At 51.6% G+C, this 15,520-nt stretch overlaps 1 protein-coding gene across 1 annotated transcript in view; it reads right to left on the bottom strand.

Annotated features, from left to right (window-relative positions):
• The window catches only part of adamtsl4 (ADAMTS like 4), a 33,008-nt gene that overhangs the window by 2,714 nt on the left and 14,774 nt on the right, over nt 1-15,520 (bottom strand). Inside the window, exons 5-16 of the mRNA XM_088411236.1 lie at nt 13,375-13,477; nt 6,709-6,848; nt 5,902-6,106; nt 4,790-4,974; nt 3,586-3,697; nt 2,870-3,097; nt 1,655-1,784; nt 1,330-1,534; nt 927-1,100; nt 666-845; nt 265-444; nt 44-191 (exon numbers count right to left, since the gene is read on the bottom strand). Coding sequence (XP_088267362.1) covers nt 44-191; nt 265-444; nt 666-845; nt 927-1,100; nt 1,330-1,534; nt 1,655-1,784; nt 2,870-3,097; nt 3,586-3,697; nt 4,790-4,974; nt 5,902-6,106; nt 6,709-6,848; nt 13,375-13,477 — 1,990 coding nt within the window. The remainder of the gene's footprint in view (nt 1-43; nt 192-264; nt 445-665; nt 846-926; nt 1,101-1,329; nt 1,535-1,654; nt 1,785-2,869; nt 3,098-3,585; nt 3,698-4,789; nt 4,975-5,901; nt 6,107-6,708; nt 6,849-13,374; nt 13,478-15,520) is intronic.

The raw sequence follows: 15,520 nt of genomic DNA, 5'->3' as shown, positions 1-15,520 counted from the left end.
TGAGTTTCATTTTGTGTATTTGGAGGCGTGAGCGGTGGCCAACCTGTGACTCGCGGGCCGCACGGGACGCTGTTGCACTCCTGCTCCTGCTCGGGCTTGCCGTCGGCGTCGCAGTCTTGGCTGTGCTTTTTGTCCGCCGTCAGGCAGCGCACCTCCCTCATCTGGACGCCTTTCCCGCACGAGCGAGAGCACTGTCGCCCCCAAAACAAAGAGCGCGTTGTTGAGGACGCCCTCCGCGTCCCGGCGCCGCCATTTTGGTCTCACCGCGCTCCACTCGGTGGCGAACCACCGCGGCCGGCAATCTCCCATCTGGCACTCCCGCACGCCGGCCGGCTTGTCCAAGTGAGCGCATTCGCTCGGGGGCGCCGCGGTGAAATTGTCGCCCATCTTCTGGACGCAGATGACGTCGCGGCGCTGGGTCCCGTTCCCGCATCGAACGTTGCACTGGGAACAAAATCGTCACTCTTGCGCTTGCGAAATATCGTTGAGAAGCACCGGTTAGGGTTACGCCGTCTGCTGCGCTTAAAGTTAGGAGCTAAGAAATGGGGCGTCCCCGCCACGACGGTAAACCCCCTTGCGTGCGCGTGTCGGGCGCGCTCACGACGGCGGGCGAGCGCATTTGCGCGACGATTTGACATCATCAAGGAGGCGTAAGGCGCGGTCACCTGCGTCCAGGAGCCGCCGTACCAATCGGCGACGGGCACGCAGGGCCCCCCGTTGCAGGCCCTGAGCTCGGCCGGTTTCTGGGCCACGCAGGCCTCCGCTCCCTCGCCCTCTCGGGCGCCTCCGCGCGTCAGGCACACCACCTCCCGCTTGAGCACGCCGGGGCCGCAGCTCGCCGAGCACTTGGGAGCGGGCGGAGCCGTCAGGAAGGGCGCGGCGCCGGCGGGCGGCCGGCCGGCCGGCCGGACGGACGGGACACTCACGGCTTGGGACCAGGCCGACGAGTACCAGTTGGTGACGCAGGGGCCCATGTTGCACTCCTCGCTGCCCGGCGGGCGAGCCCGCGGGCTGCACTCCATGTCGTTGACCACGCTGCCCTGATCGCTCACGCAACGCACGCTCCTCGTCCTCTTGCCCACGCCGCAGTCCACCGAGCACTGCCCGCAAACACGTCAACATTTCTATACATATATAAATATATATATATGTAAATCCTGCACTGACGAGTCGGGAGGAGCTGCAAAGTATTACAAGGAAACTTTAAAAATCTCAATTGAGTTCCACGGAGGGCATTTCCCCAGCATCGTCGGGAAGATCCAAGAAAAGCATGATACGCTGCCCCCGGGTGGCCGGGCGAGGGCGCGACGCCCCCGGGGCGGAGCTTACCGTGCTCCAGTCGGAGCCCACCTCCCAGCGGGAGCAGAGCTGAAGCTGGCAGGCCCGCGTGGACTCGGGCGGGACCAGCCCGGCGCAGCGCTGCGGGTGGACCATGGTGGAGCGGTTGCCGAAACTCTGCCTGCACTGCAGCTGCCGCTGCTGCGCGCCGGGCCCGCACGACACGCTGCATTCCGACCAGGCGCCGGCCTCCCAGCTGAGCGCACAAAAACAAAAAAAACTCAAATTGCACTTGAAACTGGAGAAGCGTTATTTAAGTCAGCTGTACCTATGACTTTTGTATGTCTCGTGTGTGCGTGTGCGTGCATGCTCTCACAACGGCGGGCAGGCGTGCGTGTTGCACGGCTCCTCCTCTGGCGGCGGTTTGGCGGCAGAGTCGCATTTCCTCTCGGGAACCTGTTCATCCGTGTGCCGATCGATGCAGATGATCTCTCGATATTGCTGACCTGCAAGACGGAAGCTTGTACTTTCGCTAGTCGGCCGCACGAGGGAGACATTGTCACATCATTCGGCATGCCGCTTGAAAGCAGACGCGGCGCGGCGCCTTCAAATAGGACTGCGAACGAGCTCGTCATTCAAAGTCACGAGTAACACGTTGTCGCATCAAGAAACAAACTGATTTTGAGCATATTATCATAAACGATAATATTCCGACGAAGAAAGTACAATTTACAGACCCTCGCGGGACACATTTGACAGAGAAACAGACGACAGTGAGCGCTCTCAAGTGGAGAGCCACAGCGTCTTTCTTCACTGGGAAATGTAATCTCGACAACGACCAGGAGCGGCGCCAGAAAACAAAGATCGAGCTAAACAAAGCACAAGCGAACGCATCGTTAAAGAATCAGCTGAATCAGTTCCAAAACATCATTATTTCGGGTACGGCCCACGCGGCCTGGTACCAGTTGATCCACAGACCGGTACCGGGCCGCGGTCCGGCGGTTGGGGACCTCATCCCCCGAAAAACTCTTGGATTGTGTGCTTTTTAACAAGGACGCACGGGCGCACGCAATTGCATGTTTAAAAAGGAGCTAGTCATGACGCATCTACATGAAAGGAAAAAGAATTCTTTTCTCACAACGCATCATTTCAATGCTGCTGCTCCTGGCAAACAAGCGTATATGGACATGAACGGCTGTACATAGCTCAGCTCCCCACAGAGGATGAAGAATATATGCCTGTCAACAATTATGTTGAAAGGTGTTTCTGTACTGTTTGGATTTCAAATCAGCTTGAAGGGTATTTTACTCAGGGTGAGCGATAGCATTAAGCTAGCAAGATACGAGCTTGTGTTACTGGTTCAGTCATCACTTTAACCTTCATCTTGCGTGTTTGGATCCTTGCGGGTGCGGGCAGGTAACTTTGAAGACCAAAAGGTGAAAAATCCTTTTGCGTAAAACGGCCTCAGTAAATCAAGTTTGATTGCTAAATACGTAGAGTTTTGCGTGAACGACAAGGCGCGTTTGTACATGCGGACCGCCCGCAGCCGGCGGGCGACCCGATACTTTTGCAGGTCAGGCGCGCGACCGACCTTTGCCGCAGGATGCGGAACACGGCGTGAGCGCGCCCCTCCTCCACACGAACGGCGGCTGCGTGTCCAGCGGCAGGTCGGTGCGAGGCGGGATGCGGGCGTTGCGATTGGGCGCCGGCCTCTCGCCGGCCCGCCGCTCCGACGGCGGGGGGGCCGACCGGGACGAGGCGGCGGGAGACGGGATGGAAAGGGGCGGAGGCGCCTCCTGCATGGGCACGGCCGCGGGACCTGCGCGCAAACGGGAAGCGCCTTAATGGACATCTGCAACCATCGGACCGGATGGGAAGAACCCGTCTTTCTTGATGGGATTTTTTTATAATGGGTCAATTCATTTCATCTGGCGCTGTTGAAATCATCAAGTCAAAACCATCGCCCCGTTTTTTTGGTTTCTTTTTGGATTAGGCCTAATTATATGACGTTTTTCCTCATTTTAAACGATTAATATATGTTCAAGAAAAGGACGTTCCTTTTGAAAAATGAAAAAAACACGCATGAAAAATTGACAGTCATTTTTTCCTGGAAATAAAATGGTGAATATAACGACTTTGTTCATTCAAAAATAATGACTATTGTTGTGAGACGATGACTTTCGTGTTGGGATTAAGATGTGTGCCTCGCATGAAGGACGTGGGGCCTAGTTCTATTTTTCCTCAATTAAAATGACTAATATGTATATTTTTTGCCACGCTCACACACACACACAGACACACACTGACCGCGAAGGGACGCCCTCCCGAGCGGCCCCTCGCCGGGCGTCCGGCCTTCCGTCTTCTCCACGGGGACGTAGAACTCGTAGTCGATGCCGGGGTTCTCCTGGTGGAAAATGATCTGCGCAAACACCGCCCAACACAAACACAAAGTCAAAGTGGTATTACTGTACTGGATATACTGAAGGTACGTCGGAAATCTATTTGATCATTTTATATGATTGAAAAACGAATACAAAACGACATCCGGGTCCGATGTTTAGAAGGCGAAAGTACGCCGCTGCAGATTTGTGCGCATAAAGGCAGCACGTGCGCCTCACGTGAAACATATTAAGGACACTTTGAGTGGCCAAGGTTATCTAAACATAACTCAGCGGGGTTCCCCTGCTAATGTGCTACTTAAGAAAAAAACATGTGAACGCCAACGCGGAGTGCGTGCAGGAAGCCCGGCTCCTCTCATAAACAAGAAGGTTCGGATTTCTATTTGGATTGCCAACACTTTGTGTGTTTTCCAAGGGGCGCCGCCCACAGCGACATGTTGAATTTTTGTCCATCTGGAAATGTTTTCCTCGCACCCGTGCCCTGGACATGGCAAACCGATGCTCTTTTGTACGCATTTATACGAGGGCCGCTACAACTTTTCACTTTGGGTACGACGCTGAAATTGCGGCGGTTTGCAGAGTTTTTTCCTTTGGAAAAATCCAAACTCTGTACCCTCCCATCAAAATCGTATCGACAGGCATCACATAAGATCTTGTCTCAAAGGTAGCGCACTGCCGCCTATTGACCGCGAGTATTTATCACATCATTTTCATGCAACAAACTACTCCCCCGGCACATTTCCCCCCGGGGAGAGAGAGCTTGGGGCGGCGGTATGTAAGGTGAGCAGAGGGCCAAGAGCGGATGGAGTTTTGTTCGCTGACCGACTCCCGAGCCGGCGCAAATGGATATTTGACGTTTCTTTGACAGGCATATTCGGAATAGCGTTTTTCATTCCGAGCCGACGGAAACGAGGCCAGCGAAGCGGACGCGTGTCCTCGTGAGCCTTTGCTATTTTGAGGACCTCCCGCCTTGAAGCGTCCGCGGGCCAATCTCCTTCCTCGAATAAAAGGCCGGCCCGGGGCCGACGGCGTCACGAGCCGCTTTGCGGAAATAATGTTGCCGGGCCCCGAGATCTTGACGCGCGCGCGCGCGCGCACGTTTGCGTACTCACGTAGAGCTGCAGCTGGGCGGCGGTGGGCCCGGGGGCCCTGAGGGACTCCCCCGGCTCTCGTCCCCCCTCCGCCCGCGCCCGAGGCCGGGCGTAGGTGAAGGTGGTCCCGCCCGCCCGGTATTCCCCCGGGGGGTCCACGGCCCAGCGCCCGTTGACCACGGAAGCCCCCGCGCCGCTCCTCATGGCTGCGGGGCGAAGAGGCCGCGTCAGAGTCGCTCACGTCCGCCGGCCGGCGCGCCACGGGGCGCTCTCATTAGCGAGCGCGAGCTGTCCAGACTAATCGGCGCGCCGGCTCGACCGGGCCCTCCAAGCGGGCCGGCTTGATCTCCTCCGACCGCGACATTTACGATCCCCCGCCAAAGCCGGCAAACACCCCCCGCGGGGCCCGCCGCGCACTTTCAACACGTACGGATAACGCCGGAAGGCCTTCCCGAACGACCGCGTCCTCAAAACGCTTTAAGAGAGCATATCGCAAACACAAATAACAAGCCTCCCCAATTCCCCAAATACAAGAAGCGCCTGTGTATGGGACGCACCCTTAATTTTGGGCTCAAATTCAGCTTTTTTCGATGTTAGCGAGTAAGACGCACCAACGCTTTGGCAGTCGCGTAAAAGTGATCGCGGAACAGAATAAAGGTCATCATCCAAAACGCTTCATATTTTCTTGTGTTCAGTCAGTAAGTTATCTATTTGCTGCGCGTCCAGTGTGTTTCACATTTCCCACATTGTGAGTGGTCAGTGATCGCCTCGCCGGCGTAACGCTGAGTTTGCATCGTTTTCAGGCAACGCAAGCGGCTCTTAGCTGCAACACAATCTAGTTCAGTCCTCTAATAGAGAGGTTGACCCCCCAAATCACATTCTGTAGCCAGTTATAACTCAATTTGGATTTGCGCAATTCTGCTTTGTGCCACCAGGCGGCAGCTCGCTATGACCCGTAACTGAGAGAAGAAGCAAAAACGGTTTTCATCCTACAATTTACACCAATCGGGCGCTTTGCGAAGGGAAAGTTGGAAAACACGCAGGACACGCGCGCCCGCGGACCGGACTTTGACGCTTCGGGGCCTCGAAGCGCTAAAAACAAAACAAAGTGTCAGAAATTGCGCGCGGCTCACCCAGGTAGTTGGGACTGGCCCGTCTCTCGGTGATGTTGATGAAGGTGGCCCCTGCCGGGATGTCCAAGATCTTGTGGTAGCCCAGGGGAACGCTGACATTTTGGAAGGAGCCCGTCACCTTGCGGCAGGCCGAGTCCCGCCCCCCGCAAACGCCGCACTTGTCCGGCACCGAGCCGGAGCCCAGGACGCCGTCGCAGCCCTCCGTCTGACCGCCGGCGGCAAAAAAAAAAAGGAACAGAAAGAAAAGGGACAAATGGACATTCCGGCCTTGTAAACATTTCACATGCGTCGTGGGAGTTCACGTGACCGATCTTGCGTAAATCCAACTTTTACGAGCGCGACTGCCGCCAAACGGCGAAAGGGTGAACGAGGGAGAGAGGAGGCTGAGCGAACGTCCGCCGCCAATCTGGGACCTTCTTTTTATCGGGGCTTACGGTTCTCCCTGGCATCGGTGTGCGCGTGAGCATTTTAACATTCCCGGTGGCTCCGTCGGGGGTCCCCGTCAAGTCAATTTGAGTCGTCATACATCTTTGAGGATAATTGCCGAAAATGCGCAGCTATGAGTCACCCGTGCCTCTCTACAAACTCTTTGTTCGGACAGCTCGCTAGCAAACGATTCCTTGGTCCTAAAAATGCACGATGCACGATGAAGAAAAATTGATGACCACTCCCCCCAAAAAGAGGGCTTTAATGTTTCACGTAAGGCGTCACGTTAGCTCCTATTCTATGCGCCTTATAATGCGGCGCGCCTCTTAAAAAGTGCACGTGTGGGTCAAAAGCTGGAGACGCGAATTCGGCGGCACTCACCAGACATCGTCCTTGGACGCAGACGTCGTTGGAGGAGACGTTGAAGCAAGGCGTGCCGTCTCGCACGCGCTCGGCCTGGCGAACGTAGAAGCGGTAGCCCACCGGACGGCACGTCAGCTCGCACTGCTTCTCCGGTCCCACTGCAACGCACGACGGGAACGCGTAAAACCACATCTGGCGTCAAAGCCGCACTTCTCTTCAATGACTTTTCATGACCAATTGGAGCTCAAGTTCAACGGAAGCGCCCGGGTTTTTCAACATATCTTTAAACAAAACGGGTTTAATCCGGCCCGCGAGATGATTTTGTATGTTGTTTGTAATTGTAAAGTATAAAAATGAGTTTTTTAATAAATAAAAAACCTGAGATGTTTTATGATTAATAGCAATGTTAATCTATCATGATAAAAAATGATAGTGTACGATTTTGGACAATATTAAAAAAGAATAACACATTTTGAAGTTTTTATTCTCAAGCTGTAAAAATAGAAACCATGATTTGAATCGCTTTCACTGGGGTTTATGCTAACTGGGACCTCTCAGCTCCTCTCAGCTCATCCGCACAGCACTAATAAATCATTCTATACAGAGCATTAGTGTACTGTTGAGTCGCCTCGTTGATGAACTATTGCCCAAATGCTGCTCACTGTAAGGTGGGTTGAGTAAAATTGTCCCGGTGTGATGACAAACGTGCGTTTTGAGGGGCCTGAGCCCCCGACCAAATTGATCAAACAAATTCCCCGGGCCGCTGACAAGCGAACACATGCCCAGGAGAGAGCGAGCGAGCGCTAGATTCCCAAGCAAAAGGTGAGATTTACGACGAGGCCCGGACGCCCCGCCTCAACGCCGAAATATTCGGAGATGGACGGGAGGAACCCGAGAGGCTCGGAGGGCCTCTTCAAAGCAAAACACCAAAAGCGCAGCGCGTCTTTCAGCGCTCAAATCCACAACGGGACCCCGAGATCTCACGGGGGAGTCGTTGAGGTCCGCGAGCGGACTTCAACTCGAGCTGCTGTCCAAGTTTGACTTCAAAACAGACTGTACGTGTTTGTGGCTGATATTACACTAACCCGTTGCAGAATATCGCTATTTATGAATTCAAAAAGCAGCTCACTCGTTGCTGGTTCTAAGAAAAACTTGCATCAGCAAGACTAATGTGACTAAAAAGAGCGCGAAAGGGGAAGCAAACAGTTAGCAATTGTTTAACCCCTGAGGGAAATTTTGCCCCAATTCGGGCTTTTTGATGGGTATTATCAAAAGGAAAGCATAGAAAAAACCCCACTCGGAGGCTAAAACATTGCAGAGGTTGTCAAAACATGTCGACTTAATATGCCGTCCCTTCTAAATGCTTGCAAACCGGAGGTCGAGAGGTACACCCTGCACATGCCAATTTAGCCCATAACTAGTAGTTGTGCTTCCATGTCTAAGAATCACGGGAAATAACGTCAGACCCCGTAGCCAGCTCAGCACTTCCGGCGGCCCCTTTCCAATGTGAGACCAAAGTTATGTGGCACCCATTGATTTTCTGTTTTATGACCTTGGTTAAAAAAACAACAACAACAAAAAAAGCGGGAATTCAACGACGAAGAAAGGTGAGACGTTCTATGACCACTCACACGGTAGGACGTCTCAGACCTCTGTAGAAATACCAAACAGCAAGGAAGAATGCCGACACCGTTCTTGAAGCGGGTCACTGGGAATCTCTTTAACTACGATCGAGCGGCCTTTCCTCGGACAAAAAAAACCCCAACAAAAAACGCGTCATAGGTTCCATTCCCTCCCCAGCGCTACAAGAATGAGCTGCATTCTGGGAAGGCATACCTTTCCAAATAAAGACACACTATTTGTTTTTCAAATGACAAAGCATTTGCAACATGACTCATCCAGGCAGCTGGTGGCTCCTGGGATCGACATTCTCTCCGAGGTGTTGTGGGCTTCGCGTCCTCCGGCCGTATAGCGTACGCGCGCGATAGCGCCGCAGACGTGAGCTCATAGTGGCAGAAAAGGGTCACGGATCCACTTGCAAATAGGAGGGGGGCGCACAATGGCTTTTTGCTCCTGAAAACGGACATTTTCAACGCCGTATCATATGTCTCCACTCTATGACGCCGCAGAATATTTATGCTCGCCATATAATAAGGCATGAAAAAGAAGTGCTTTCTCTGCCAAATATTTTGACTTTGGACACTTTAGAGCCGCCGCAAAAAGGTTCCCGGACGGTATGCGTGCCACATTAGCCCAAGTGGGTCCGCTCTCGCTTGAATGACATATCGCTAACGCGCTCTTGGGCGGGCCTCCGGGTCAAGCGGTTCAAATTCCACACTCAACTTTTCCTTGGGCGTTGGAGGCAGTCCAAACGCACACCTGCTCAGGTAGACCGCACTTCAACCTCAAATGCGCCACAATCGGCTACAACGAAGAAAAAAACAGGACTTTAACTTCAGTCTATAGGAGTAATCTGTTATAGCCATTTTTCAGGTTTTGTTGTTGAATGAAATATATTTTTTAAACGATCGAAGGCTGGGTATTGGCTGTGACCGATGACTTCAATGTTTTTTTTTAGTTTAAACTCGCGGCTTTTTTTTTTTCACGACAAGAACCAAAGCCGGCATCCTCATGCTGGACTGTGCAGTGTTTGTGCTCTGTCAGGAAAATCAACGCGGCAGCTAGAAAAGCAAGGCCAAGGTCAATATTACCTTAGTGTCAAGTAGAAAAAAAATCCAATGAATCAGATCTTACGGAAAGAAACCTTTGCAGTGCGCAGCATCTACTCATTCTCTAGACATTTTCCTCAAATCTAAAGAGGTTTCTTTTTTTTGGGGGGGGGGGCTTAAAGTTTATTTACGTCACAAGATTTTGCAATGAATATTTTTCCCTACAGCGGGAAAAAGTGCATCAAAATTTGGGACGGATTCACTCTGTGAAGTGCACCAAAAGCAACATGGTGAGCTCATTTAATAGAAGCCAGCATCGCAACCTCCAACAAATCCTAAAGTGTCCGTAGACACAGCCGCCGGTGCTTTTTTAATGGCTTTATTGGACAAACAGTAATAAAAGCGAGTAAACGGAGGGGCATTCTTAGCCCCACGGTCCCATGCTTTTCGACTTTTCACACGCAATTGCAAAGGCTAAAGGTCGGCCCGCCGATTGGAGGCACGGACCTCATCGGCATTTTCGGTCCAAAAATGAGCCACTCAACATCCCTAGTCGAGTTTTAAAATGACGGGTTCATCGAAGGAAGCCCTGGTAGGAAGTGATGACGGCATCAACAAAAAACCCTTGCGATGCCTCACGTGCCCACTGCAAACTGGAATATTCGCACGAAGCTTTAATAGCACTTATGGCGGAGAAACTATGCGAGACAGGCCGCCGGGCATCGGAAGCGGCCCAGTTCCCAGCCTGCCTCTGTCAGTGTCTTTCCGGCCGCTCTCATAGTTATCTTTGAGAGATTAGAGAGCGCGGACAGTGGGCCAAAAAGAGGCCGCCGGCTGGAAAGGTGGCGGGCGCGTGCGCCCTCCGTCCTCGCTGGCCGCCTCCTCCTTCTTGGGCCAAATGTCTTCTCGGGACTTTTTTCTCTTGTGGCCCACCCGCCATCCGCCCCTTCTCAGGCGCTGGCATATTTGTCGTCTGAAAATACTTCCTGCCGCTATCGCTCCATCTAAACGCGCTGGGGCAGAGAAAGGGAAAGCGAGAGGCAGCGCCGGGACAGGAAGTGATGGGGAGGCTAGCTGTGTGTGGGGGGATGAGGCCCGAGAAAAATAAATGAAAAAAAAAACAGACAACTTTGGGAGGCCGTGGTATGGCGCAGAGCTTACATCATACTGTCACACCCGAAACCTAGTTTGCGGTTGTCAAGAGTAGAATCCGAAAAGAGTGGGGGCGGAGCTAATCTCTGACCACCCACACTTCGAGGGGAACATTTCCATATTCTTATGCAATATTTTGCGATATGGCCCCCCTCCCCCCCAAAAATCTACATTTTCTTCAGTCATTCTGGTTGATTGGATGCATTTTGAAAACGTTTTTGATAAATACGCAAAAACCTGGGTCAAAATTATCTAAGAATATTGTTGTTGTTTCGGGGGGGGGGGGGGGCGTAACAGGCGGTTTGAATATTATGGACTACTTGCAATCAAAACGCTAAAGGAGGTGTAGAAATGAATCAAACGGATAATAGTTTACCTGATGATATAAATAAAAAACAACGAAAACAATTCGCCCCACTTGACTTCCGCACGAGGCGAGACGAGCATGCTAACAAGTCGCGAGCTAACGCGCTATCGCTAGCTTAATGCTAACCCTGACCCGAAACAAACATACAAACAAAACCCCCAACAGATGTGTAAAGCTCATATCAACATAAAAACGTACAGACTGTGGCACTCAAGGCTCGATGACACTGAGCTGCAGCCTTTCTTGCTAATGACAAACAGGAAGTGCTCAATGCAACAAGTTCCGGTCGCCTTTCAATTAACGTCACTCTTCATACGAAGGAAATGAAACAACCGTAACCATAGAAACTCTAGGATGGCTCGTAACCACCCTCGATACTCCGCCATGCATGATATGCATATATAAATGTATATCATTCAATATATGATTTGTTTGACGAAACCCTGAGCGTATATGACATTCATTCAGAGAGATGCAACTTTGGCCGCTGCGACGTTGTCACCCTGGCCACCCCATGGAAACAATTGCGGGTTCACCCCCGCTCCCGTCAGAATCGCGGGTTACGGCTCCATTTCCAAACTGATTTAAGAACTGTCCAAATAATGGCCACGGGTAGCTGTCAGAGTGTCTGAAATGACCCAAATTTCACTTGAATGCAAATGTCGTGGGTCCACGCCGCCGTCAAGCGACGGCGCTCGCGTCCCATCGCTTCCCTACGGTTGTCTCTATTCCTCCCCGGTCTTGATCTCATTCAGCAGGAATCTGTTGCGAGCTGACTCGAAAAGGGAGGAGAAACTTGGCAGCGCCGAAGGCAGCCAGAAAGGGCGACGGCCGACAAATCGACGGGGAACAGAAAAGCAGGACAGCGCTTTCTTTTTTCAATGAGTGCGGGTGCAAAGAATGAAAAAAAAAAAAAAAGTCATGTCATTCCATCTTACCAAAAAAAGTACTCATTCAATTCCAAAGACCATTAAGACATCTTTTAAGAAAAGAGGGTCTGAAAATGGCTGGCATTTATTAAGTTGAAGTGCAAATTGTGGAGAGGAAAAAAGAGCTTAAAAGTACAAATAATGCTGAATGATTACTCATGCATTTAAGTACTTTGAGTGGCATGAAAAACTATCAGAACCATTTGGAATTTCTCACATTTCTGCATTAAATCACCAGTGCATGTGACGCCATCTTTTCCAAAATCACACAGTTGAAAAAAACGGTCTTTTTCATCTACAACCGCCCAAACACGTGATCGTGGGTGGACTACACGGAGGAAGCTAGACCCGTCTGCACATTTAACAATTGCAAAATGGCAAGACACACGCTACAGCATTTCTGGCAAAGTATTTTGTGGACTGATGAAACTCAAGATGTCATGTATAGAGAAAAAAATGGAAAAGCTCATCCCAGCGTAATGAATGGTGGAGGGGGCAGCATGCTTCGGGCCTGTTTTGCTGCCTCAGGGCCTGGTCAACTTGCGATCATTTCTGGAAACTTGCTCAGGAAAGGCTGAGGCCATCAGACAGTTGCAGATGAAAAGAGGGCTGATTCCGGAGCAGGCCTGTGACCCCCTTGAGGAGAAGCGGCTTTTCTGAGCCGCCCGCTGCCCCTGAACCTTCCCTTTACGTCAGCGTATTTGCCTCCGTTCCGTGGGCCAGTAACACATGGATGACGGCCCTCTAATGGCCCCGTGCCATAGCGTGCACACCCGTAAAAAAATCCCGTTCAAAGTAGAACGCACGAGTCTCGTAGATGAGACGGTCGATGAGAAAGGAGAGCGAGTAAAGCTGAGTGCAGCCTCACCTTTTGGTGAAAATCTCCCAGCCGTTCTTTCGTTTGGGAGGGGGTGGGGCCGGTTATGGACATTCCATACGTATGCAGTATGCTAAGCTACAAATGATTATGACTTTTGTCTTTCATTGACAACGCATAGCTAAGATCAGTGCTCGTGGTAGGACAGCGTTTTCTTTGGGCTGGGCTGTACATTCTTTGAGTATATGCTGAGCCAGAAACAATTATTCCCTTTCTTTCTTCAATCCATCTGAGCAGCCCGTTGCCGCCGACTCTCCTTTCCGGGTTAGCGTATTTGACTTTATGACGTGGGCTGCAAAAGAATGGATGGCGGGCCTCAAATGGCCCCGGGCCATAGTTTGGACACCACGTTCATATTTGTCTTTTGAAACCCTACGGACTACGAACAACGATTCCTTTATTTATTCAATCTGTTTGTGCGGCCTCGGGCCTGACTCCCCTTTTGGGTGTCCGTATTTGGCCTTCACTCCAAAGCCCGGGGCCATTCGAGGGCCGCCGTCCATAATTTAGCGGCCCTCAAATGGTCCCAGGCTATAGCGTGGAGGCCCTTCACATAATCCTCTTTTAACTAAGTGCGGCGTGAAAAAAAACAAGTATGGCTTTTGAAAGCAGGGAGTAGAAGAGAAAGAAGACGAGTGAAAGTGGAGCGAGCGGCAAAAGGTCGCCGCCGCCCGCTTAGCGCGTCCTCACCCTCGGTGAAAGGCTCCCAGTCGTAGAGCCGATCCATGAACTCCCTGGCGTTGAAGGCGGCGCACTGCTCGGCCCTGGAATCCGACGGCGCTCCGGCGCACACCTGTAAGACCGAAGAAGCGTAAGATATTTGGGCCGCCATCTTGCCACATTTGGAAAACGGGGCGGCTAATAACAAAAGCGGGGACTCGCCCAGCGCTGCGCTTGGCAGGAAGGGAGCACTCCGACATATGGAAGAAATTGAGGCGCCGCCAGAGGCTCAGCGCATAAATCCATCTTGGCTTTTACTTTGCCACCGCAAAACGCGAGAGCCGCTTGAGCAACACGTGTGTGTGTGTGTGTGTGTGTGCGCGCGCTCGCCACATGGAAGCGGGCTCCACCTGCAATCACACAGCCGGCATCAGCGCCTCCGTTTCGCTTTGGCGGGAAGTGAAACACTGCAGAGCATTGACACAAGCGCAATATGCACAAGCACATGTTTTAGGAGCTAACATTGAATCCCTGCAGATTTCAAATGAAGGGCAAATTAATTGAAAAAATGTATTGCTGAATTGTCAGTCGCAAAATATATGCCTTTATTTTGTAGTGTTTTTAATCGAATTTAATGCTTTTTAATGCCATGACAGGAACAGTACATTTGTCTTTGAAGAGCAAGTGAATTGGAACGTGAAGCAACTTATTGCTAAATTGTTGTTGCAAACATATGCCTTCCAATGCTTTTGACTGCAGTGACGGACACTAAAAAGCTCTTTAAAATAAGAGCAAATTAACTAAAACATCAATCAATACTCCCAAATTGAGTTTGTCACTTTTTTATTTTACGTTTTCAATCTAATTTATTGTTTTTAAATGCCGTGACAGGAACAGTAGGTTTTTCTTTTCAAACTAAGAGCAAATTAATCGTAACATGAAGCAACTAACAGCCAAACCCTGTTATTTTGACTCTTTTTCTGTCCTAATACGCGTGGGAATGTCCAGTCCTGGAGGAATTCCAGGTTTGCTAACTGCACAGGACCCCAGTCCAGAATTTCACAACCTAAAAGGAGTCCAAAATCAAGAATTTCATTTATTCATTTCCGTGGATCAAATTATGCTGCAGATATGTCAAAATAAAAATGTCCTTGACGGCAACTCGAGCAAGCCGGGACCGGCTCGGGGCTAACGGCAAGCGGGTCAGTCTCCGCAAGAGCTGCGCCAACGCAAACGGGCGTCGCGAGGACGCGTTGCCGTTTGGCGCCGGCTCCGAATTTGCGGGCGGCTATCAAATCCGGCGAGATGTCAGCGCGCTGAGTGAAAACACAAGCGTGCGTGTTTTTGTCGCGGGTGCGCGTGGGCCCTTGAAGGCGAGCGCGCCGGCGCCACCTGGCGCTGTCAAAGCTCCGGAGCGTGAAGGCGGGCGCCCGCGTGCGCCGGAAATACTTGTGCGCCATGTCAACATTTGGGCCTCCGAGTCGACGGAGGGCGTGCGCACGCGTGCGCTTGTGACCTGCAGGTGCCTCGAATGAAACTGAGCAGACGCACATCCGTGCGCAAAGCGCGCAGCGGGGGAGGGGGGGCGCGGCTAATGGACCCAAGGAGAGTTTGGGGGATCTGGAGAGCGTTTGCGTGCTTTTGTGGGAGGCGGAAAATGAACGGGGCGGTGAGACGGAGATATTTCGTTTGTTTCTTTTACGAGGAGAAAGACTTCAAGAGCGGGCGACAGACGGAGAGACGGCAGGACGGGTCGGGACCCGTCGGCCCGGTCCAAACGCTCCAGCGGCGGCCGTTTAGCAAAGATTGACACACAAAAGCCGTTCAGATCCTCTCGCTGGCAAACATTTTGCCCTTTGGATATCCTACTGAAAATTCCCTTGAATTGAAATTGGGTCGAATGTCAAAGCGCCATTCCGGCTACCGTAATTTCACAAATCTAGGATTGGACGCACTCTTAATTTAGGGCTCCAATTCTGCTGTTTTCTTAGTTTGGCCGCAATGTCAAAACCGGAGCAAAGCAGAAAAGAATGTTCATATTTTCTCGCTGTGTGACGTCGCGGACGAGGTCTCAGCGCTTCTCAAACGGGGCTTCGTCATGCTACTTCGGGGGGGACGCCTTTTTCTAAGAAGGTTTCTGTAGGTACATCTCATTTATTGCTTTTTAAAGCCGCGA

This window comes from Hippichthys cyanospilos, chromosome 3 (genome assembly GCF_059441005.1).
Source record: "Hippichthys cyanospilos isolate Australia breed blue-spotted pipefish chromosome 3, RoL_Hcya_1.0, whole genome shotgun sequence".
In the NCBI taxonomy this organism is placed as follows: Eukaryota; Metazoa; Chordata; class Actinopteri; order Syngnathiformes; family Syngnathidae; genus Hippichthys; species Hippichthys cyanospilos.
The sequence above is the reverse complement of the archived record's forward strand: the minus strand, read 5'-3'. Positions and strand labels throughout refer to the sequence as shown.